Source organism: Anomalospiza imberbis, chromosome 1, assembly GCF_031753505.1.
Source record: "Anomalospiza imberbis isolate Cuckoo-Finch-1a 21T00152 chromosome 1, ASM3175350v1, whole genome shotgun sequence".
NCBI classification, from domain to species: Eukaryota; Metazoa; Chordata; class Aves; order Passeriformes; family Viduidae; genus Anomalospiza; species Anomalospiza imberbis.
This window is the reverse complement of record NC_089681.1, coordinates 34,834,400-34,858,956: the sequence shown is the minus strand read 5'-3', so window position 1 is coordinate 34,858,956 and position 24,557 is coordinate 34,834,400. Positions and strand designations below refer to the sequence as shown.

The following is a 24,557-nucleotide window of genomic DNA, read 5'->3' as shown; positions in this document are numbered from 1 at the left end:
TTGTTTGCTACAGCTTGAAATTCAAAAGCACCCGTTCTTTGAATCTCTCAGTTGGACTGATCTTCTTCAGAAGAAGATTCCACCACCATTTAATCCTAATGTGGTAGGTGCCTGGGGAATGGCGATGGTGTTAGGGTTTGCATCTCAGATCACACATCACAGAATATTCTGAGTTGAAAGGGACCCACAAGGATCATCAAGCCCAGCTTTTAAGCGAATGCCCCATATGGGGACTAAACCCATAAACTTGGTGCTACTAGCACCATGCTCTAACGAACTGAGCTAATCTCCCTAGGAGAGACTTTTTTCATATTTTTTTAGGTTTATCAGATCATTAAGAATGTAAGATTTGGTCAAAACTCCAACCTCAATGAAAAAAGCCCTGCCTTTTAATACCTATTTTCAGAGATGCAGCGATGTGCTTCCTTAAATTTCTTTGCTTAAATAGAGTATAACAACAAAATAGATAGCCTTGAGAGTTAAATTTGGAATCTCAAGGACAAGCACAAGTGTTTTAAACTTGTGTATTAATTTGATGACTGACAGATCCTTCTGTTTTCTAGGTTGGACCGGACGATATTGGGAATTTTGATGCAGTGTTCACAGAAGAAATGGTCCCATACTCAGTTTGTGTTTCTTCCGACTACAACATTGTTAATGCCAGTGTCCTAGAGGCAGATGATGCATTTGTTGGATTTTCGTACGCACCGCCTTCTGAAGATGGGTTTTCCTAGGAACTTAGAAGCGGAGAGTGCTTTGGAAGTCTTGGGTTGAACTGAAATGTTAGGATTATGGACACATTCCAAAATAGCGTAAATAGTGCCTCGTCTTGTATGTAGGTTTGAAACCTATGAACAAACTTTCTCTGCTGTATAGGAAGAATTTGGGCATTTTGGATGGCTTTCTTTGGGGTTTGAACGTTTGTTCCTGCTGCAGAAAATATTTTTTAAAACCTTTAAAAAGCATTCTCTGTGTATTTTTTAAGCAAAAACACTGACTGTTCTCCTCAATCCCTTTGAGTTTACATTCATACCTATCTAATTTGGCTGGCACAAACAGCAGCAAATTTAGTAAATTTATAAATGCTTTTGTACTTATTTACAGTGACTTTGTGCTTGAATTGTAACTATGCAAATTGTCTTTTGTATATTCTGGTTTAAAAAAAGGTAAATGTTTTCCCTGTTACCAGTTTGGAATATGTGTTAATTTACTTGTCAGCACTTAAATAAGTTAAGGACCAAGATTCTTAAGAGACTTCTGCAGAATGAAAACTTGGTCACATAAAACTGGATTGTTGCCACCGTACTTGCTGAAGTACCCATTGACTCAACTGGATTATCTGAGGTATGGGGGATTACTCAAAGCAAGAACAGAACAAATTAACTGGATTGATTTGATAACATTACTTATTACGTGTTCTACTTTTCTTTCTTCCCTGAGCTATGTCTATATTTCAACTACATTAAAAATATTTTTGGTTAAAGCTCTGCTTCTCCAAAGATCTAATATGCAATAATCATGGTTACTTTAAAAGTAAGTCAATTAGCTTTGACATTTTGGGGGTGGGTGGTGAGATGATCATGCCAAATATTAGGGATTTTTCTCACAGATTAGTAGTTTAAAACACTCTTATGTTCCAAATTGATTGTGTTTCAGCGCTCATAGCTACTTGTCTTCGTGTTTCAGTTTGCACCGTTTTTAAATCTTCACTTGATATTGGGGGAAAAAATGTAAATTACACTGATAATTTTAAGAATGTGAAAAGCTATTGTATTTCTCATAACACACACATGTATGGACAAACATAATTCTGAACAATTTCTGTTTGAGGAAATTTTTTTAAAACAATGCAAAAAATGACTGCAGTTACAGTGTATAAAAGGCATATAATGGTAGTAGTTTCATTATATATATTACTTGTAAATAACAACTTATTTTTTGTCTGTTACTCCAAAAATGTTCAGTGTTTTTTGTTCATAAATAGATGCAGTTAAATGCCTTGATTTAAGAGAAGTCTAGTAAGATACTGATACATCATTAATTCAATTTTAAGCAAATTGAATGAATGTTACATAAATTTCAGTATCAAAGTCACTTTTTTTTTTGCAAAATAAGCAGCTAAAATAAATACACTTTATATTGCGTCAAGATCTGATAAGAATTAAGAACCTTGGGGGAGAGAGTGTATCAAATTATAATTCTTTTAAAATAAATGTTGTATCAATCTATTAGAAGAGTGGAAAGTAAAACAGGATTCCTTGCTTACCTCAAGGAGGTAAGGAGTATCTCCTAGAGCACAGTGTCTTCCATAGTGGTTAAGTGATGCTTAGCAGTTGCTACATGAGGTTTTGGAAGGAGTGATTGGGTAAAAAGTAAGAATTGACATTGGCCGGGGAGGAAGGAAGGAAGTCTATCATTTGTAGGAGCCGAATGGTGGCTTGGCACTCATTTTCCATAGTTCTCCTCTGCAAGGGTTGAAAAAAGCTGTTCAGGACAACCAACAATGATGTGAATAGTTTCTTTGGCATTAACGTAATTTGGAAGTAACAGCCCTGGGGTTTTTGGTTTGCAGGTGCGGGGGGGAGTTGTCAGTTGTTTTGGTTTTTGGGTTTTTGTGTTGGGTTGGTTGGTTTTTTTGTTTGGTTTTTATGTTTTGGGTTTTTTAACATGGACTGGGAAACAAATTGGTGGTATGAAAGGAAGCATCCATTCTCATACTGAATTTTTAGTCTGAATGCTCCTGAAATTATTGTGTAATTATGTGGCTACTGTAACTACCTTCTCTTCATGGCAAGGAGGCTCAGTGCTGTAGAGGGATGGGAAGGAGAGGGAATATTTCAGAAATTGTTGTGGGAACTAGCACTCTTTTAAATTTTTGTCTTGAATTCCAAGACATTCATACCTGACTGTATGAAGGGTTTTGTTTTTCTGTTAGTGTGGGGTGTTTTTTGGTTTTTTTGGGTTTTTGTGTGTGTGTGTGTGTCAGAATTCAGGGGCTCTTTCCTTTAAAAAAATTGTTTGGCAGTTGAAGTTATTTCTGGGAGAGCAGCTTAATAATTGTTTATAAAGCTTCTTCCTTCGACAGAGTCTGCCTTTTTGGCAAAGTGTGAATGTGTTCAGCACATAACTTGAAGTACTTAAGTTCTTTAAACTAAAGGTTAACAGACTGTACAACATCAGGCAACAAAGCCTCATAGTATTTCTGTACCCAGTGCTCTTGTTCCACATCTCTCTGCATCCCATGAGGATGGTTTCCAAAGTAAGACGTGCATTTGGAGTGTTGTGGCTGCCTCACCCGGGGCTGAGCTCTGAAAGTGCTACCTGAAACACCTGGTAAAGCCTAGAGAGGAGAGTGGACCTGCACAGGAACTACCTGTGCTACTCCTTTCCTGTTTTGGCTGATAAGTAATAAAGGGAGGCAAAATTTGCCTTTCTGTGATTAGTTCAGGGGGTTTTATTCTGCCTGAAGGGGCCTGATTGTTGCTCCCCTTGCAGAGAGGGAGCCCAAGCAGCCCATGAGGAGCAGGCCTTTCTCCGGTGCTGTGCAGGCCGGGAGCGGTGGCCTGGGGGAACGAGACACCACACCGAAGTTGGACTGGCTGAAATGCACTATGGTTGTAAAAGTGTGAACTGAAATACGACACAAATAGAGTTCAGAGCTGCTCTCCCGGAGAGCTAAGTTTGGGAGTGCCTGCCAGCTACAGGTAACAGTTAAATATGCAATGTGTATTAATGAGAGAAAACGGTTCTGCCAAGTACGCTGCCGCAGTGCTTTGCACGCTGACAGAGCCCAGTGCCCTGCCCAGTGCCCTGCCCGTAGGTGAAGGCTGTAGCTGTGTGGGGCCGAGTCGCCAGTCCCGGCGGCGGCCGCGGGGCTGGGGCAGCTGTGAGCTGGGAATTGCCTTCCCCGAGGACTCGAACTGAGCTGAGCACAGGGGGTGTCCCTGCGCTGTCGAGCCCTGCGGGCCGTGGCGCTGCCCGCGCCGCCGGCTGAGGGGCTGAGGGGGCGGCGCCGGGAGCGCCGTCCCGCCGGGGCCGAGCCCTCGCTGCCGAGACCCGGCCGGCCGAGCCCTGGCTGCCGAGACCCGGCCGGCCGAGCCCTGGCTGCCGTGACCCGGCCGGCCGAGCCCTGGCTGCCGAGACCCGGCCGGCCGAGCCCTGGCTGCCGCCCCGTGCAGGGCGGCCTTCGCCTCGCCCGCGGGCACAGGGAGCTGCGTCCCGGGGCTAAGGGCAGCCCGGGCCCCGCGGTGCCCGCTGCTGCAGGGCCGGGGGAGGACGGGGCGCAGGAAGCCCGGGGAGCAGCTGGTGGGGAGGTCTGTGAGGCACGGGTGCCGATGGCAGGAAGCTGAAGCCAGGCGGCAGATGCTGGGTGTCCGTGCCGAGTCACACCGCGAGTGGGGTTAGCTGGCTGTGGGGACGCTGGTGAACACCATCACTTCACCCTGGGCAAGCTTTATTTTCCGCAGTTTAGGCGCTGGCTGCTCCGTGCACAATTAGCGGGGCCATAGCTCACTCCTTCCTATCATATGTGGTGTCCTGCGTGTCCAGCCCGGGTAACGCAGGATCCAGGGAGATACAACGGATCTATGTGTGTACATTTCTTTAAGCCCTTCTTGCTGAAGGGATGGAGTTGTGCAAGAGTAATCCCAAACACATTGGGGAGGGTGAAATCCCTATTATAAATTCTCTTTTAACTTGTGCCTTTAATTTTGTGTGGCTTTGTTAGTATGTACCTTTGTTATTACTGTTATAGCATGGACAGTTCTACCATCATTTCTTCATGGTTTATTCCCACAGCTGGATAAAGGGTGCAAAGATCTTGGAAGATGGATCCTGAAATACAGAAAATGAGGGAAGTTGTCCTTGTCTACCTTGACAGAAGTGGTGGCCTTGAGAAATTTGTGCATGATTGCAAAAAATATAATGGTATCAATACATAGTCTGTTAAATTGATACATAATGTTATGTTAACAAATCCATTATTTTAAAATACTTTTTGCTCTTACAGACTCAAAACAAAGTTATGCTGTTTATCGTTTCATTATTTCAATTAATCCTTCTGACATTGCTGAACTAGATGCAACTCTTGGAAACTATATTCTTCATAATCCCCTACAAGCTGCACAGATTTTTCAGTCAGTAAGTGTATAATAGATGAATAGAAAGTGCATAATCTAAATTTTAACAAGATTTTCCTTTCTTAAATGAAGTTATTTTTCCATTACAGGTATGCTTCATAGCTATTAAGACATTATCATTAATTGAACAATTGCAGACAGAAGCCCAGGTGAGTCTGCATTGGTTTTCTCAATTTAGATCTTGAATCTTCTAAGTATAGTGAAATATTAACAAATATTGTTGTTATTAAGTTTTAATTTTCCCTTTGGTTGCGGTATTATTTATAATTTAAAATAGCTGGAAGTCTCACCCTACCACATTGCAATTGTGAGATTAATTAATATGAAACCTAGTTACTCTTAATGTGTTTCTGAAATTTTTTAACAGTTATGTATCACATTGTGTTTGTCCATGAAACGTAAAGCAGTTTTAAATAAAAATATGTTTTTATATTAATGCTATTGTGTCTCTTGCTAGATCAGTATATTGCTGAAACCAACACATTTGCCACCTTTACCAAGTTATGTTCTGAGTCTTTCTGCATATCCCTTTAATTACACATCTCAAAGATTTTATATGTCTGAAGGGATAGTGATTGCAATAGGAACTGTAACAAAATACACACAAGGAGCAAGATTTCTTTGTACTGAGGAAACCTGCCCATTCTCTGAAGGTAGTAAAAAATATAAAATTAATCAGTACTATTTCAAAAGCTTTTAAATAAATTTGGCAATAAAACATTAAAAGCCTAGTCTACCAAAGGTATTTTCCTATATAGTTTTATAATGCATACATTTTTGTAATGAACACAGCAGGATTTTTGTTAATTGAAAGGAGTGGACTTGCTCAGCATTATTAAATGTTTTGGAAGAACAGCTATGCCAGCAATCCCTTCTCCTAATGCTGAAGAAGTTTATAGGAGAAATAGTTTATACTTTATAGGAGAAAACATAAGTCACCTGTATAACTTGAATATATTTAATATCCCAAATAACTTAATACTTAAATATCTTAAATGACAATCTCTCTAAGCTAAACTAGTAACGTACCTTTTTCCTTGGAAACTGTCTATAAAAATATACCACAGAACAAGCTTAAGTGGATGGCAAAAGCTTCCAGCATAGAACAAGTGATGCTTTGATGAGCAGTTGACTTCTGTGGTACTACTACTTTGAAAAGTATTACTGAGCTTCGTGTACCTTTGCAGAGAGAGGCCCTAAGTACCTTTAAGGCTGTTTTCTTGCTTCTTCTGTAAGAGAGACCATACAGTTATAAAACAGATGCAAAATCCCAAAGTTTGGAGACTGCAGATTAAGTCATGCAGACATCTTCACGAGGACACGAACCTCTAATAGTGACTATCCATATCCCATGCCATTCCCACGCCAGGCAGAAGCCGCGGTGGCTCGCTCCTCAAGAAAGCTCGGCCAAGCTGTTCATCTTGGGAATGTGCAGTAGGAAACTCTGCCATCTCGTGGCCAAACACAATAAATCAGATGGATTATTTTAGTGGAATATGTAAGGGAGGCTCATCTGAAGAAACACGTAATAAATTTAGAATTTAAATTTAGAATTTCACTGTCCAGTATTTAATTGCTTCTGTTCTCCATGGGAAATTTAAAACTAGAGCTATGCCCTCCTTTTAAATGGTTGGTAAATTATTACTTTTTTTAGGGTTTAGGTGCATCAGAGTGCATTGTCCTGGAGCTACAGAGTCTGCTACAGTGAGGACTGATTTTGTGTGTAGCTTGTGTTCTTCACCACTTCAGGAAGACATGAAATTTAGAGTACTTGGTGGTAGGATCTATGTAATCTTCCTTTTAGATCTAGTAGTTTCCTACTTCTGTTACACAATAAGTAAACAAAATATTTAAGTGGAAAAAGCCCACTTAAAATACACCTATCTTTTAAAAAAACAATGTTTTCAAGAAAATTAACCTTTTTCTTTGCCTTTGTTTTGAAAGATAAACAAATAGTTGAAATGATTGATGCTAAAATTCTGAATGCTTTGAAAGGATATTCCATTGATAAATCACATTTTAGGATTCAGGCATTTACATTGTTCTTGAGAGGTAAGCTGAACTTTGGAGTTCTGTCAAAAATGTTTTAGAATTGATCCATAATAATACCTTTTTTTTTTTTGTTAAAATGGTGAAAGTCATTATTATTTATATTGCAGTTCTTTCTGTACTCCCCTTAATTTTATAAAAAGTAGCTAGGTGACAAAGCAGTGTGCACAGGTGATTGCAGAGTGTACATAGCAAATTTCTCGTGTCACTTTTACACCTCCATTTAATTAAAATCCCCTGGCCAGCTCGGCAGTGTCTTATTCTAACTGTTGCTTATTTTTTCCTCCTTTCTACTTCCTTTGGTCATACTGTTCTGCACTAACTTCATGTTTATTTAACATCCTTCCTCAATCTAGCTGTTTTCCACATTCCATCAGGATTTTTGGGTTCTACTACCACTGCCATCCACCGCAAACATTAAATGGTTTCTAGTGTTAATATCTAACTAAAATCATAACTCAGCAACGTACTTCCATTAATTCTTAAAAAGAGAGACAAGCAACAAAAAATCCTCATCCATTCCAAAAGTCTAGGGAATTATATGGTTCATTTATTGAAAACTAAATAGAAAGTAGTGCTAAAATTATAATAAAAATTTATAGAAACATCTATGGTCAAGATACTGAGAGTTCATGCAGTAAATTTCTGCAGGCTCTAGTGATCAGTGTGGTTATAGTGTTTCTCAGGCTGAGATTGAGATCTGGTTGGATATAATTCTCACTTTGAAATAATAAATGGGATTTGGTTTTCTAAGGTGCACAAAAATATAAAGGTTCACAAAGCTATTTGTGGGTCTTTTTGAAGTCTCTGTAGTTTGTATCTCCTCTTTATTGTGTTGGTTTTTTTTCTCTGATATTTTATAGGACAGTGACTGATAATGGTGATGCCACAAACTTCAGCGTAGGAAATACACTTGCAAGAACCTATCCATTTTCCTTTCAATGCAGGACTAAATGCATTGTCCATTTTCTTTTTTATGAAATCTGTTTTCCCTAACCTGGTGTGCCTTCCTTATCTTTTGCACTAAATAATTAAAAGTATATGTTTCATTTTACTCTAGCCCATTATCAATCTGGCCTCCAGCTGTTTTCTGCCAATGTTAAATCATAAAATCAAATGTTCAGAATGTGTAGAAGTTTTCTGACCATGTTTTCATGCCCTAACATATCTGTAGCTTTGCCCCCCTGCACTTAGTTTTTTATTATTTGCAGATGAACTGGCCAATAAAATGACAATAGGAAACCACTACAGGATTATAGGAATTCCAGCTTGTGTACAAAATGGCTTACAAGTGACTGCATGTATAGAAGTCAATAGTATACAGCTCTATAAACCAAATGGTAAGAAAGTTCCATTAGAAATTGACTTAAACCCTACAAAACCTCCTAGAAAAAAAATCTTGAGAATTGGTAGAATTTTTTATTATCTAGAGGTCCAGATTACAAAACCACTCAGGGACTTTCCTCTTACAGTCTGAAATGTGTACTTGCTGTTATTTGAGAATATTTGCTTTTGCCTGCTTTCCATGCACTGGCAAACTCCCTAATTATTTAGCAGTTCTTCAACTTCTCTTTCCATCTTCTCCTATCTATTAGAAAGCACTTTGTAATCATATAAAAAGAACTTGGTATTTCAGTTTGGTTTTCCTTTCTTATTCCGTGAGTTTTAGCAGATCATGTCTGTTACCTTTCTATAAGTAAAATTAACGGTGTCAGATGCTTACATTCTGAATTTGTGCTTAATACAGAGATATATTTGTTCTTGGTAAGTTTTTGTATGAAGATTCCAATGGTGATTTGTTCTAACTTACCTGCATGGGTTTCTTTAATGTGTTTGTTCACCTGTACTTTGTTTCCATTAGGACCTTCTTTTGTCAGTGACAATTTTAAGAATCTGCTCTCACTGACTTCAAGTTCATGCTGGAGGTTTACTGCTGTCCTGGCCAACATCTTTGCTTCTCAAGTTGTTCCACCAGGCACTTACAATACTCTTAAACTTGCAATATTGCTGAGTCTAGTACAGACATGTGAAAAAGAAAATGCAGATTATCTGGATCTCTTGATTATGACAAGTGACACGCTAGTAATTGACAGGTAAAGAGATTCCTTTTTTTTTTTTTTTTACATAAATTAGAATGTAAAATCTAGTCTTTTTAAAGATAATAGGATTGGTCTTACATGAAAAGCTAGAGACTTTGTTTTAAAAGAATGCACAAGGCTCCAACTTAGTTAAATACTCAATTTTTATCTCATGGACATTTTTGTTTCTTTCACGTGATAACTCTAGATCAGAACTTCATTAATCAAAAAACCTACAAAAACTCTCATAAGATTACGGTAAGAATTTAACACTAGCATTGTTTTGCAGAGCTCAGATAAAAGCTCATTCTTCTAAAATCAAAACTGAAGGCTGTTCCAGAAGCTGGTAACAGGCTCAACTTTTCAAACGTTGTGTCAATGTAAGCCCTCTCATCACTGATTCCCAGCTATCGGCCTTTTGAATAATTAAGCAGTGTATAAATAGATACTTACATTTTTATCTCTTTTTCATAAAAACCATTCAAATAAGGTATCAGAATTCACATGCATCTTTACACATAGATCATAAACCTGGTTGTTGTTGTTGCCTTTAAATATTTTTCACTATGCATTTTATGTATTTACCTATTCATGCAACAATAAACTGTTAACACAATTTTACTTACACTGCAGGAAAGTACAATATGCTCAGGTTTACATTAATTTAGGCAAAATTACTTTCTCCTTCCATAACTTAAGATCTCTGAAAGGGGCATGAATTTTATCTTCATTTGGAAGTTATTCAACCAATTCACTAATATTTTTGTTGTGAAAAAAAATCCCAAAATGTTGACCTTTTTAAAATTTAGTTGTAGAAATTAGTAAAAATTTTTAAAAATGTGAACTGCAAGATTTCTTTTTTCCCAGGTTAAGATTAAGATTTCTTAAGGCAAACAGCAGTTCAGTGTTTTAAGAATCAAAACATCTGGTTAATATTAAAACAGTTGCACACTGTAAATCATGATTCGGTATTGTAATTTATACTATATTGTGTGTGCACAGTATTCACTGTCAGCAGCCTATGAAGTAGGCATTTCCTACATATTTCCATTGCTGCAATACCCTATTTACTAATTCTTACTAATTTTACTTAGTAATTTTCTCCCAGGTCATAATAGTGGGGCAAACCATGTTCTGACATCTTAAAATCATTAAGAGCCTTTGATTGTGGAACCAGACAGACAATTTGCAACCTCTCCGTGCCAAAGAACATAGTACAGGGGATGAAAAATATTTTTATACCTTCTTTCTCCAAAAGAATTGGAGGGGAGTGTGTAACTCAGGAAAGCAGAGCTTGCAAGTTCCAGCCTTTTCATTTTTCCCAGATGGCCAGAATTACTAATCCTCTAAACTTTTAAATCACTGGAAAAGCTTCTGTAGAATAGAAAGAGGAGTTAACGATGTGGGGTAAAATTATGAGATGTCTTTGATTTCCTAGGATTTACCATGATTTGCCTCATGTTTAATCTATAAGAAACAGTGTCTTGATGACAGCTGTTGGGAAGCAGCTAGAACCTTTTGCATTTAAACAATTAGTTTTGATGCTAGTTTCATGTTCAGGTTTTTTTTTTTTTTGTTGTTGTTGTTTCTAAGTTAGTCTTAATACTTACTAAGTTTTTTTTAGAAGTTAATAATTTAACAATTTACGACTGACAGAATTATTTAATCCTCCAGGCTTCTGAATTACAGCTTATGTCTTCTGCCTCGTGGTATACGACACCCACTTTCCAGTGACATTTTTCCTTCTGTGTCCAAAGATAAACACGGAACTGGAAGTGCCAGTATTCAAGCCTGCAGCACTGTGCTGGCCAAGGGTGGCATCTGTTACATAGGAGACTTAAGTTCATATAAAAAGGATAAACTTGAACTTCTACAGTCTGGTAATCTCCCACCTCCTAACTAATGAGGGTACAGAACTAAACAAATATGCAATATCAAGGCTAGGTTTGTTCCCCAGCTTATGGCCCTCAAATGCTGCAAAAATCTGTATGCTGTTTTTAATGCATCTGTGTAAGACACAAAGACAAAAAAGCCAAGGTCCTGTAAATTTAAATCTGCTACACTACAGACATTCATTAATCATAACAATTCAGCAAACTCATAATCATGACTGATTTCAGAATGTGTGTGGGACTAGAATTTATAGCTAAGCTAAATCCATCACATAACTGACGAATTTTGTCTTATCCTAGTGCTAGAGAGCAGAACAACAACAGTATTTATTCCTGGGAAGAAGTATGGAGAAGAGGCTGACCAACAAGTTACTGTTTCAGTTCAGACCAACTTTTGGTCCTTTGTAGACCTGGACTCTTCCTCAAAGAAACATATACAAAAGGAGAACTTTCTAATTGGACAGATGGTAAAGCACATGCCTTGTTGTGAGAGGAACTGTGCTATAGCTGTCACTGGTGTTTATTTCCACCAATAAAATAATGAAAACAATAAAACTTGTTAGTAGTTCCCAGAAAGTCACAACTTAAATAACGTTAAATCAAGTATCTTCTAAAATGAGATAGCTTTCCCAAAAAAGTAGGTGTCATTCAAACAACATTTTACCAAGTAGTAGAGGTAATTCATTAGATAATCTTGCAGTATAAGTGGATATAGGATATTTCAGATATAAAACACCGTGATGCTTCTACAAGTCAAAACCCCAAAATAAAGTAGATGTTTTCTTTCTATGGGTCTTTTCTTTAGGATGTGAGTTTGATTCCAGTTAACCTTGTAGATGGTTTTGGGCTCTTGATCTACAATGAGTTTTCTTCCTGTCACCTGGCTTCTCCTGTTGTACATCATACCTTGAAAAAAGCCATTAATCCTGAAGCCAAGCTGTACGAAGTCTCACAGCAGTTCAGGACACAAGATTACGAGGAGGTAACAAATTATACACAATAAATTAAAAATGCATTATATTTGTGAATATCATACTGGGTTTGGCATCAGAAAGTTCTCTCTGCTGTCTGCTTACTTTTAATACTCACTTTCTGCCGTTCCCTCCACCATATTTCCACTAGCACTATTAGGATCACTGACAAAAGCAGCTTCAGATCTTGAAAAGGTTCACTATAATAAATACAGTTTGAGCGTGTTTCTGGAAAACATACTAAGTTAATATTCATATGAGAACAGATCTCCAATATCTATTTTTGACCAAAAGGTCTACAACCAGTAGTAGAAGTTAATACTCCATTCTAATTATCTGTAATATCTAATATCTGTAGCATAACTAACAGATAATCCCCCTTGGAAGTGTTCAAGGCTAGGCTGGACAGGGTTCTGAGCAACCTGGTCTAGTGGAAAGTGTCCCATTGGAGTACAGTTGGAATGGGATAACCTTTAAGGTCCCTTCCAACCCAAATCATTCTATAATTTTTACTATCCAGATCTGTCCTTGTTATTATCCTTCATATTTTTCTTATTCAGTATGGCTAAATGGTGACAACTGTCTTTACCAGTAAAGCTATTGGTAGAAGATATTGTCCAGCCTGTATTACTATGCCACTGGTATATTAAAATGTGTGAGAAAAGGTCAATTCCTTATTTTCCTGTTAAATATTTAAAATGTATGCCCTCTCTCTAGTTTATTTTGTTTGCAAGGGATCTTCATGTTGAACTGAGTTCAGAAGCAGAAAGTCTCATTCAGGGCTATTATCTTGCAAGTCGCAGGGTGAGAAGAGATTCCATTCATGGATCAACATTATCAGCCTCTGCACTAAAAATTCTGTATGTCCTACTTTCCATTTTCAAAGAGAAATTGTGCTCAACTGCTCAGGAGCTTGTTTTATAGAAAGCTACATAAGACTTATGTTTTGAAAAGTTCAAGTATAAATAATCTTACTTACTATTTATGAATGCCATTTATTTTATATATTGACACTGTTAAAAGAAACCCAAATCCAAAAAACTTCGCCAGGCAAAAGAAAACAAAAAACCCCAGCTATTTACAAAACATGTATCATTATTAAAGCTAACTAGAAAAAAAAAGGGATTTAAATATGTACAGCTTTATTATGGGACCAAAAAAAGTATCACTGGATAACATGCCAAGTTCCACTTTTTAGCACAAAAAGTTCATGCATAATATTTTGTCAGTGGTAAGTGCAACTGCATAGCTGAAGCATGAAAAAAAAAAGTGTTAACTTTTAATTTACACAAGTGCTTGATACAGGGCAATAGACATTGCATTCATGCCTGCAGTTACTTTTTATTTCTGACATGCTTGTATTGATCTCTTAGGATTTCACTGGCTAAGGCTCATGCCAAGCTCAGTTTAAGACAGAGAGTACTTGAGGAAGATGCAGTGATTGCAGTCTTGTTACTTGAGTCATCGCTGACCCTAAAACATGGTAAATAATGCACTGTACAACAGTTCCTTAGGCTTGGGTGCATCACTGTCACATTTTGTCAGTCTGAAAAAATTCTACATCCATTGATTGCGATAGCAGGTAATTTCAAATCAAAATCCAGAACTTCCACTGTTGAAGACTGGTACTGGAGAAGTCTGTCAGTTTGTCTCAGTGCTGTATGTAACAAGGCCATAGGCCAGCACCAAGTCTGTCCTTCATACTGGTTTATTAAAGGTACTGCTTCTCTAACACTGGCTCAGGTTGAACTAAGGACAGATTTCCTCCCTGGGAAAACCAAAAACATTGGACTTTTTTTGTTTATAAAGCATCAGTCATATTTGTTCACACACAGATTTGGAAGCGAGGTAAGAATTATGATCTAGGATTGCATTACTAAGTAATTTGCATCACAGTTCTTTTTTCCCCTCAAACTACTGGCAAATATTAAGTCTTACAGCTTAATTTCTTCTTTGCCTAGGCACATCTGCACTATGTGTAGCACCAAATCCTGTATTTCCATTTGACCTCAGTGATGAAAACTCCCTGCAACAGAGAGATATTTACCTCATGCAGTGTCACCATCAACTGCTGAAGTTTATTGCTGCCTATAGCCCAGGAATTCACATTAACACTAATGAAGAGTAAAAACTCTGCTCTAAGTAAAGCCTGAGGCTTTGCTTTTTGAGAGGCTACAGTTAGAAATACAAAATTACTAAAAACTTAGAAGACAGTTCAGTGATGTTTTACCAAGGAATAAAGCATAGCTGACAGGACTTGAATTACAAATTTTTTGAGTTATTTGAAGGCACCAGGGATGCCTTCATCCTGGAAAGCCATGGCTTCAGAATACAGCCCCAGCCAGAGCTTCTCTTCCTGGCTACCACTCTCCATTCACAGCTCAGCAAGGAGTAATTTAGGATTCAGGATTTTTAATTAGACTACAAGTAAAAATTAAACCACCAGTTCAGGATCTAATGTTTCATTTCAGCTACCTGAATTCTGCAGCTTTTCTTATTGCTTCCTTCCAAATGTATCACCCATCCAAAGGGTTAAGGAACTGTAAGAACATTTAACTCTTCATAGTTTAAGTCAACAATCTTTACTTACTTAGGGTGTATAGATTTTGAAATTTATAAAAGTATTATCATACTGCTTCATGTTCTGTGTCTTTTTTACATGAGCGACATGTACAGCAACATGAGATTAGACAGGGATGTCAGAAGCTCCTGAAACCAAAACCCAAACAAAACCCAAACAAAACAAAAAAGTCTGCAAAACAAACCACAAAAGTAACCCACCAAACCACCCCAACCTGCAAAACCCAGTGTTTCCACATTATTTTATATAGACTCCAGGGGATAGTAGAGTGCTAGTTAGGTAGAAGAATATTAGACAACCTGGTAGGCAGGTAGCTCAATGTTCATTTCTACCTCACTGTAAAAACAAATGAAGAATGTGTGGTAGGAGGTGAGGTGTTCGGAGCACCCTATGCTCCCCCAACAATGGGCTTTCCTGTTTCATCTTCCTAGTAAGGATATAACACTAGGCGTAATCCTCAGCAAGCCTGGCATCCAAGAGATACACCTTAAATAAAAAAGCGGCAGTAAAATTGTCCATCCTTCCTGTCAAATCTGGACAAGCTGAATAATTAAGGCTTGTGTTACTCCTACCCAGGATGTCATCCAGCAGGAACAGAGTGCTACTGCTCCCATAGCCTCGACAAAAAAATTAGTTACTGAAAACAGAAATCCAAGATTTTATTAATACCCACTACTAACACTGTAAACACTCATTTATACAACACAAATTTTCCCACATTTTGGTCTTTGCTTTATTCACTTTTGATCCATTTATTTGATACACTCAAAAATTCATACTAAGTTCTAAGACTGCCCAGAAGGCCACTTCTCTTTCTAGAGTGACACAGTACCCCGAACTTCATTCCAGGAATATTCATTTTCAGTGAACAGCTACTCCCCTGCTGTACTATGGAACCAAGCAGTATTTCTGCCAAGCAGGAAAGACAATGGAAGCATTTCCAAGCGCATTAGAGCTCCACACTCCAGGCTTCTGTTTTCAAGCTAAGAACAATAACAAGTTAGTTTCCTGTACCTTTAATTAACATTAAACAAAGTTATTACCCTCACTGGCATTTCAGATCTCAAGATACACATCAAAAAACATTCAGATGGGTAAACGGCAAAAGTCTCATCATTATGCCAGAAAAATTACTCTTTAAGGGTAGACTGAAATAGAATTCCTTTATAAATCACTATTTTTGAGAAGCAATAATAAGAGCACAACATTTTATCCTTGCTTCTCCCCAGTTTCTCCCATGAGCTCTTGAAAACTGGAAGACTTGTAGCAGTACTACAAGGAAAGGATGGTAGCCAACATGGCCAGTACAGGCTTTCCCTGGATGGCAGTACAGCCTGCAGGAACCTGAGCACTGTGACAGTAAAAAAGCAACTCACCTCCTTAAACACCCACACTTCTAGAAGTGGGTGGACTCTCCTGTTGGCCCTATGTGCACACACAAGGCTCGAAGACAGTGGAAGAGATCATCTGATGTCACAGAACCTTGAAAAAAAAAAATCTAAAATCAGAAATTACAAGAGCAAAGCAAACCAGAAAAACCTACTGATTAGCTGGCACATCAGATATACAACACTGCTCATCACAACATTCAGTTGGGTAAACGGCAAAGGGTTATCATCACTATGCCAGCAGTTTCCTGCCTATGTAAGACTGCTTTTTCCAGGTACTAAATACAAGGGAGCTGGTTAAGTTTGTCTCAAGAGTTGTACTTCCATAAGCTGAAGCAGAGCCTTCATTTTAACTGTTAAGCACGGAACAGATTGAGTACAACCAAGAACGAAACAGCTCTGTTTGGGCACAAAATTGGAGGTCCCTCTCTTACATTCAAATCCCAGATGCCAAGTATCTTTCTAGAGGTAAACCTCACTACCACAGTCACCATTCCCTTTGGAATGTATTCCAAGACTGATGCAGTTGAAGTGCCAGCATGGATTGTGATCTGAACATACTGTTGTTCACTTAATTCTCTCCATTTCATCTAACATCCATGAATTCTTCAAATCAGAAGTCATGTTTCCCCAGTTAAAAACTAGGTTCTCTGATACAAGCCTCTTCCTTTTGACTCCTTTGGGATTCTTGGATTGCACCTGCTTTGTTCTGGGGAACAAGTCTTAGTAGATTTTATAGCTGCCATAATTGCTTCTGTTAAGATTTCAATCTCTTAACCCTACATACAATCAAATTTCTCCTTTTCCCAAGGGATTTTTCAAGCCATTTAACAGCTCCAGAACTCTTGATCTGGATTTCATGATGCTTCCCTCAACATCTTTAATACAGTAAGAAATACTTACTTCTGCAGCTCCAGAATTCACGTGGCATCTTTCTGCTTGCAAGGCATGGCAGAGTCCAGACTGAGGATTCCCAAAGCCAGTAACAAACTCATCTTGAGCTTCACTTTCTGCCTAAAACAATGAAAAGAAGATGTTTGATTCAGAGAGCTCCACTGCTGAGCCAGCAGCAGAAAGCATTAACACTTCTTTGGGAACAGTAAGCCAGTCCAAGAAACACAAACCCCATGCTCTCTTTGTAATTACCTGGCATAGAGCATCAGCTGAGATAAAGGTTAAGCAGAGGCATGACCACTTTCCTAAAACAAGCTCCAGTGTGAGGAGTGACTAATTGCAGGACAAGTACAGTGCTCCTAATGACCAGCCAGGCTGGGGAGAGGAGCACCCTAGCAGGGTACAGCCTTTAACCCCAATTCACATGCGGCACTCTGGGGAAGTCAGTGATGTTTTACCACCAGTTGAACTGAGGTTAGCACTCACACCGCAGTCTGTAATGCAAGAGAGCATTATCTCAGAGGCTGCTTACTCCTGGGGCCCTGTCCCTGCTAGACGCCACCAGTTTGGATCTGTGCCTACAACCTGAACAAGGGCATAGTCTGGGTCACCTCACAGCCCCTGTCCAACTCCCTAAAGAAAAAAAAAGGTAATTTATCTTTTGAATTATGACAGGCATTTGCTGTTGAAAACGATCTGTCAGCAAAACCAAGTGTCTCTGAATGTCCAATCTGTCATTCCTTTCAAAACCTGATGAGCCAGGAGACAGCTCGAAGTAACCACCGCATGGCACACAGTAATTAGGTCTATCTCGGTCTCCCATGGCACCAGCTCTCCTGGGCAGCCTGTGTGGCTGAAGTGTCAGCCTGAACTGCCCGGGGGAAACACAGGCACAGCCATGGCAGTGTGACAATCGCTCCTCTTTCAAGTGACAGCTTTGGCTGTTCAGAAAAGCACCTGAAACCATCCCTGCAGTTCCTGAGATTACAGCCATTGCTTTGACCTGCCATGTCAGGCTTTCTCACATTAACCACCCAGGAGCATTTCTAATTCCTCTGAGAAGGGCAGAAATCACTCGACTGTCCAGACGAGCCCTGCCGAGGCAGGACCTGCTCCAAGGAGCATGGTGCAGGTCGGGCGCATGACGAATCACACGGATCGCTGCGGATCCGCACGGCGGGATCACGGAATCACAGGTTAAGGGTCTGGAACGGACCTTAGCGATCATCCAGTCCCAACCCCTTTCCTGCCACGGGCAGTGACGCCGCCCACTAGACCCAGATTGCTCAAGGCCTTATCCAGCCCGGCTCTGCACGCCACCATGGCTTCGGGCACTCACAACCTTCCCGTTCCAGCGGCCTCACCACCCTGGCAGTAAAGAACTTCCTCCAGTACCCAACCTAAATTTCCCCTCTTTTAATTTGTACTCATCAGACTCGGCGGCCGCTGCTGCCGCTCCCACGCCCGAGGCCGGGGCACGGCGGGACGGCTCCCGAGCCCCGGATCAGCACGGGCACGTCCCACGCCCGGGCATTCCCCCTTCCCAGGCACCGCCCGGGGCTCCCCTCGCCAGCCCGGGATCCCGCGACAAAGGGAGCCCCCGCAGACACGGGCCGGGTCCCGCCACATCCATCCACGCACCCACCGAGGCAGGCACCCCGCCTGGAGGCGGGCAGGCGCGGCCGCTCCGCTCCCGTCGCCCATGGAAAGGGCGATTCCTGCCGCGGTCCCGCTAAATACGCGGCGCGCCGGGGCGGGGCGGGGCGGGCGCGACGCCTTCCGGCTGCGCGCGCAGAGGCACACGGGGAAAGCGGCCATGGGCGGGACGGGGATGTGCGGGAAGAGAGATCCGTGTGCGGAGGCGCTGTTGGAGTTCCAGCTGTGAGCAGCCCGGAGAGGAGGTCCCTGCGCCGTACGGGCAGCGCCTCTGCTGTGGCCGTGGGAAGTTCACCTCCCGTCCCTCCGAGGGAAAAGCTGTGATGACAATGACGGAAGTTTGCCGAGATCTTTTAGGGTCCTCCATGAAAAATGCCAGCTTTTGATAGTGTATAAACATTTTACAACTGTACTCCTAGGCACGTGCATATTCCTAGTGTAAAATGCCAAACTCTTGTGTTTCAGTATACAAGGATATGAACTGTTCCTAGGAAATGCAGCACTGGAACCAAACATCAGGTTTAAAGCAAGCAGGTTCAGAGGATCTGTTGTTAGCCTGCTGTATAAATTTCTAAAAGATAAAAGCTCTTGCCCTACTCAAAGGGAGCAAGTTGCCTAAGCTGGTGTCTTCTGGAAGGAAAGGCATACTTCTGATGCAGAATAATCTGTCTCAAGGAAAAAAAAATCCCCACTCATAAATGTGGGGAACTCTTCTTAGCTGAAAAACTGCTGTTGTAATTTTGCATGTTCTTACAGGCCTGTAATAATTCCATTAAATGCTGAAAAAGTCTTAGGGATACAGCTACAGTAAGTAGTTACAGTGCTTGCTGCTCTGATTCTCTGGCTGCCGGCAGAGCATTGTAAATATTTAGTTGTAAATACTGCAGGGGTTGTGGAGCACTCCAGATCTTACCATACGTTTTTAACAAAAGTTGTTCTTGGTAGTATTTTTGTTTTCCTTTTTATCCTAAAGGTAATTTTAAAATTTAAAGACTTCATAAAGGAGACAACTGTGGTAAACACATTTCTCTCTCTCAAGATTTTTTATAGAGGTGTACAGAGAAAAAGAAAGAAAAAACAACTTCTATTTCTGCTCTTTGTCTTTCTTATATAGAATGTATTTAGAGAATTGTTTACTTTGAGTAATTACTTAATTGATTTCTAGTGAAGATTGTTTGAACTTGATAGCTAAGCAGATTTACTTGTATCTAAACTCTCGAGAACAGGGTCACAAGTTAGTTAGATATAGTAGTTAGAAAAGTAGGTATGTAGTTTTAGTATTTTCCTTTATATAGTATATTAATATATTATAGCATAATTATAATAAAGAAAACATTCAGCCTTCTAAACTAGAGTTAGACATCATCATTTCTTCCCATTAAATTCACCTACATTTTACAATAGACAACATCTATAAATTCAGAATATTATCATGTACTATGAGAAACTGATACAGATCTTGCAGCTTGCTTGAGTCTGAGATGTATTCTCTGTGCCATCCATTCAGAACTTTCCATGTTTTTAACCCTTATTGCTAAGCATTTTTCATTCTTACAAAATCAACTAGGTTGGAAAAGACTACTCATCCCCTTTGACTGATCCCCACCTTGTCAATTTGATCACAGTACTAAGTGGCACATCCTGACTTTCCTTGAACAGCTCCAGGAATGGTGACTCCACCACCTGCAACTCCACCACCTCCCGGGGCAGCCCATTCCAATGCTTAACAGCCCTTTCTTTGAAGAAATTCTTCCTGATGTCAAACTGACCCTGTGCTTCTTGGTTAAGCAGTCAGAATATTTCAATGCCATTTAAAGGAATAAGCCTTTTGAAAACACTGAGGAATTTTTTCCCCCTGTTCTTGAATACTGTCCCTTCCAGGTATATTATCTTGTTAAAAGCTCAGAATGCTGCAGGGGCAGTTGAGAGCTCCAGATTTTACCGTACTGTTTTTATGAAAGTTGTTCTGGCTAATATTTTTGTTTTTCTAAATGCAATTTTAAAATTTAAACCATGAAGCTTTCAGAAAGAAGACAGCATCTATAAATGTAGAATATTATCGTGTACAATGAGAAACTGATAACAGATTTTGCAACTCAAAGTATATAATATTCACTGAATAATATTTAATAGAACATTTACCTCAGCAATAACAAACCATATGAGAAGTACAATGTTTTACAGAACAGATAGAATGGATGACATTTGTGCATTTAGCTTCAGCTTTTCTTGCCTAAATACAGATGTTTAAGTGAACAAGCCAACACTTTGGGTTCACCTGCTCCAACATGTGAAGCCCTTAAATGAAATGAGCCGTGGTGTGGTGAGCAGACACGTGGTTGTGCCGGGGTAGCAAGCACAGGCTGTAACAGGCAGCGCAGTCCTGCGGGGGGGTACCAGCAGTGCCCAAATCGCAGCACTCTGTGCAGGAGGGACAGGTCTCTCAGCACATTTCTACTCCATCAACATGCATCCATATTCCCAGCAACAGCTACAGACGTGTAGGACTATGCGATGGCTGGAGCCCTGACCTGACAGCTGCGGTCAGGGGATTTCTGCCATCGGCTTTAAGCAGTGGAGAAAGTCTGTGTGGAATTACAGTTGCTATTTTTAGCCTTGCCCTTCTCTTTTCACCAAAGACTGTTTTACCCTGTACTTGGCCATTAGCATATCACTCCTCCTCTTTTTTCTTACAGGGCTTGTTCCAGAGAGGACAAGGATACTTAACGCTGCTGGCAGCTCTTTGCTTGGTGCTGGCTGCAGTCACCACCTCCCAGTCTCCCTCATTCAGATCGCAGCAGTAGTAGAAACCAATGATGTATCACGTTAACTTAATGAGGTATTAATTACATTTAAGAATCAATTCCTTCTCCTCTACAAACAGCATTTCAGGAATTACAGTTTGTCTGTAGATACTGGTTTTTAACTTAAATATATATTTATATAAGATGTAATAAATAACCATTTTTTTTAAAGCAAGAAGGGGGGTTAGATCTGTGAAGATGTTGATGTTTCCCCATGGTTTGCGCTGTCTCCTTGTGCCGAGTGAGTCAGAAACTGCCCCGTGGCTCCAATGTACAGCCTGGAACGCATGGGCCACTTCTGCAAGAGAGGAAACAAGCACAGCACTGAGACACCCTGGATCTTTGCACTCCAGCTGCAGTTCTCAGCAAAGATTTGGTGGAATCACGGTACAAGAAAATAGGAAACTGTTGCTATCACCAAACAAGTTCCTGTTTTGTCATTTGCTGGAAAATATTTGGAGCTTGTTTGGAACTCAGCCTGGATATTTGTTTTGGTAATTAATTGTGAGGCACAGCTCCCCACCCTGCCGTGCCCCAGCAGACAGGACCAGGCTGTGCTGGCCAGTCAGCCTAGCTGAGTTTGTGTTGTAGATGTTCTGTTAGTGGACTAAAACAAAGAATTCCTTCTCAAGGCACCAGGGATGCTGCAGGGATACAGCTGCACCTGCGGGGATTGCAGCCCCATGGGCACACCTGTCCCTGCTGCCTGGGCCCCACAACACCACAGTGGCTGCTGCTGAAGGCTGTGAGTCTAAGGGAATTTAATGTCATTGCACCTTGGCAGTCTTCAGCACTCTTAGCATCTTGTTCTTGTGAGCTCCAGCTATTTCAGATGGTACAGCTCATCTTTACACTCGCTGATTTTTGGAATCATCAGTTACTTTTGGTGTTAAATATTTATTATGACAGCTTGAGTTACTAACTCCAGCAGGTTTCTCACTGCAAGCAGCCCTCTGGTGTGGGTGGCCACAGCCGGGCACCCAGAACTTGGGAAGGAGCATCCAGCTCCATTTGCTGTGCCAAGGTCACTATTAGAGAGGTGGATGCTTGAAGAGACAACTTGTCACATACATTGGATGCAAAAATACCTGAAATGCAGCCAGGACGTTGTTCCAAAAGAATGCAGGTATTTTTAAACTCTTTTGGGAACAGACTGGCACCTTCCTGTGGGTAAGGGGCACTTAATAATACTGCAGATAAGCCTTCTGTTCAAAGACCTGAAGCAGCAGCATATTCTCACTTAGAAACACTGTACGATCTCATTCAGTCATTTCATTTCAAGCGTGATGTCAAGAGTTTGTCACCAATAAACCATCCAAGTTTAAAGTCATTAACCCTATTTTTCATTCTGTGTACACAAAACTGTACTTGAATATTTAACTTTCCTCACAATTTCCTCACTATTTAAGCATTTACTATGCTTAATCCATCAGTTTAGTTAAAGACTTTATCTCTAAAGGTTGTCTCATATCCTGCATTTTGGGGTTTTTGAAGCACATACTAGGATTGATTGTGACACATTCATCAAATATATTCATAAAAAAATAATTGCTTAAGTGAATCTAGTATTGCTCTCTCCCAGTAGCCTGGGAAATGGGCATCTGGATCATTTAACTGCTGTAATAACTATTCAAGAGTGTTTTTCTGCCAGTAGTAGTTGGCAGCTGATAAAAAGTACCATAAGAGACCTGTGTCCTTTCACTCTGACTGAGGGAACTAACAGAAGCTATTTTGAACTTATTTTGAAATACATCACAGCTTTTTTTCACTTAAATTATGGCCATCTTCTAATTGATATAGAGGTTTTGCTTTCTTTATGAGTCTGCTAATAATTTAAATGGCCTCAGAAGCCTACATTCACATCATGCTGTAAAACGCAGCAACCAACACTGTAAACAAGGAACTCTCTGTGAATTAGGCATTTTTTAGAAATTAGAGATTACTTCACAAATTAATCTTAATTAAATCATTCTGAATTCAGACTCTTAAAATAAATTAAAAAAAAAAAAGAAAAGAAAACACCCCAGTGCTCTAACTCACTCCCTGTGAGCAGAGCCAAAGAAAACACCCTGCGGTGTCTGAGCCCCATCAGTCAGTGAGCGCTGCATTTGGAAACAGTTTCCAGCCCAGTCCTCTCCGAGAGCAGTTCCCCTTTCTCATCCCTTCTGCCTCACTGTGATTTTTTTTTTGACAAAGGGAAGAGCGTATACCAACCAGAGAAATGTTTTAGAAGAGCACTTTCATGGCAGTAATTAACATGTGGCTGGTAATTACCAGCGCTGTCAGCACTGGGCTGCCTGGGCAGCAGAACCAAAGCAGGCCCGGCCATGGCTGGATCACGGCTGTGGGACAGTGTCACCTCACCACACACACACCTCACAGCAGGATCCAGTGGGTCCCTGAGGATCACCGAGCTTTCCACACAGGGACCAAGAAGATGCAAGGACTCCTGTGGTGCTGACCTTCACTTCCAAAAACCAGGTTTGGATCTACGTGAGATTGGATATTTTGGTACGAAGTCCCTGAAGCTGGAGGAACAAAGCTCCAAGGTATTCCCGTCAGACCCCTAAGACCTAGGCACAGCGGTTAGTCCAGGCAGAATTTCCATGTAATACCGCTAGGCAAGGTACAGGAACGTGAAATCTTTAGTTTCACCTGCGTGTCTAAGGCCAGTGCGCTCACTCGCTGGCAGAAGGTGTTTGCTGCTCCTCAGCTCCCCTACCTTGACAGGGTGGAGGTATCCATCCCCGCGGAGTGCGCCCAAACCCTCTCCCGGTGACTCCTCCTCATCCTGAAGGCTGCGGGTGAGGTGTGCGATGTAGGTGGTGGCCAGGAGGAGCACATCCAGCTTGGAGAGCTTGGTGTCGGGCGGCACCGAGGGCAGAGTCCTCTGCAGCTCGAGGAAGGCGTGGCGCAGGGTCTGCACCCGGCTGCGCTCCCGGGCGGCGTTGGCGGCGGCGGGGCGGCCCGGAGCGGCCCCGGCCCGCGGCCCGGCCGCCAAGGGCAGGCAGGGATCGCTGCCGGCACAGGAAGGCGGCAGCGAGTCGGGCTCTGCGCCCGGGCTGGAGATCCCCTCGCTGCTCTCTGCCAAGTGTCCACAGTCCAT

General features: G+C 40.8%; 3 protein-coding genes, 2 long non-coding RNA genes and 1 other non-coding gene across 10 annotated transcripts in view; 2 read left to right on the top strand and 4 right to left on the bottom strand.

The window, feature by feature from the left end:
* The window catches only part of SGK3 (serum/glucocorticoid regulated kinase family member 3), a 55,750-nt gene extending 53,793 nt beyond the window's left edge, over nt 1-1,957 (top strand). For both annotated transcript variants that reach the window (XM_068187495.1, XM_068187499.1), the window contains 2 exons: nt 14-103; nt 564-1,957. In XM_068187495.1, the coding sequence (XP_068043596.1) occupies nt 14-103; nt 564-734 (261 nt within the window). In that variant the 3' untranslated portion in view covers nt 735-1,957. The remainder of the gene's footprint in view (nt 1-13; nt 104-563) is intronic.
* Nucleotides 1,958-4,716: 2,759 nt separating this feature from the next.
* On the top strand, nt 4,717-14,320 carry MCMDC2 (minichromosome maintenance domain containing 2). 4 transcript variants are annotated; one of them, XM_068187458.1, is made up of 14 exons: nt 4,717-4,926; nt 5,009-5,139; nt 5,228-5,287; nt 5,596-5,791; nt 6,793-6,915; nt 7,083-7,190; nt 8,399-8,527; nt 9,049-9,280; nt 10,940-11,145; nt 11,458-11,624; nt 11,963-12,139; nt 12,846-12,988; nt 13,502-13,611; nt 14,090-14,320. In XM_068187458.1, exons 1-14 carry the CDS (start codon nt 4,827-4,829, stop codon nt 14,254-14,256), a joined length of 2,049 nt encoding a protein of 682 aa, XP_068043559.1. In that variant the 5' UTR covers nt 4,717-4,826; the 3' UTR covers nt 14,257-14,320. The 4 variants fall into 4 exon arrangements, 3 of the variants coding, with proteins under 3 accessions (XP_068043559.1, XP_068043568.1, XP_068043574.1); XR_010998162.1 differs by lacking the exon at nt 12,846-12,988; XM_068187467.1 differs by lacking the exon at nt 7,083-7,190.
* On the bottom strand, nt 4,719-9,134 carry LOC137472416 (uncharacterized). Its single transcript, XR_010998171.1, has 3 exons — nt 8,998-9,134; nt 6,465-6,651; nt 4,719-4,833 (listed from the first exon to the last, which is right to left on the bottom strand). It is a non-coding gene; the product is annotated as an uncharacterized lncRNA (long non-coding RNA).
* A 1,027-nt stretch (nt 14,321-15,347) lies between the features above and the next one.
* Nucleotides 15,348-18,744, bottom strand: LOC137472410 (uncharacterized). The gene is made up of 4 exons (XR_010998170.1): nt 18,637-18,744; nt 17,001-17,111; nt 16,086-16,191; nt 15,348-15,692 (listed from the first exon to the last, which is right to left on the bottom strand). It is a non-coding gene; the product is annotated as an uncharacterized lncRNA (long non-coding RNA).
* LOC137465374 (small nucleolar RNA SNORD87) lies at nt 15,757-15,835 on the bottom strand. The gene has a single exon (XR_010994628.1). It is a non-coding gene; the product is annotated as a small nucleolar RNA SNORD87 (small nucleolar RNA).
* A 2,009-nt stretch (nt 18,745-20,753) lies between the features above and the next one.
* On the bottom strand, nt 20,754-24,557 carry TCF24 (transcription factor 24). Its single transcript, XM_068187445.1, has 2 exons — nt 24,174-24,557; nt 20,754-21,749 (listed from the first exon to the last, which is right to left on the bottom strand). The coding sequence occupies exons 1-2, from the start codon at nt 24,555-24,557 to the stop codon at nt 21,636-21,638; spliced, it is 498 nt and encodes a 165-aa protein (XP_068043546.1). The 3' UTR covers nt 20,754-21,635.

Excerpts from the sequence above, each read along its gene's own strand:
- MCMDC2 (XM_068187458.1), top strand. The coding sequence starts at position 4,827 with ATGGATCCTGAAATACAGAAAATGAGGGAAGTTGTCCTTGTCTACCTT. Across the intron at positions 9,281-10,939 it reads GACACGCTAGTAATTGACAG|GCTTCTGAATTACAGCTTAT; the intron begins GTAAAGAGATTC and ends TTAATCCTCCAG. Across the intron at positions 12,989-13,501 it reads GCCTCTGCACTAAAAATTCT|GATTTCACTGGCTAAGGCTC; the intron begins GTATGTCCTACT and ends TTGATCTCTTAG.
- TCF24 (XM_068187445.1), bottom strand. The coding sequence starts at position 24,557 with ATGGACTGTGGACACTTGGCAGAGAGCAGCGAGGGGATCTCCAGCCCG. Across the intron at positions 21,750-24,173 it reads GATACCTCCACCCTGTCAAG|AAGTGGCCCATGCGTTCCAG; the intron begins GTAGGGGAGCTG and ends CCTCTCTTGCAG.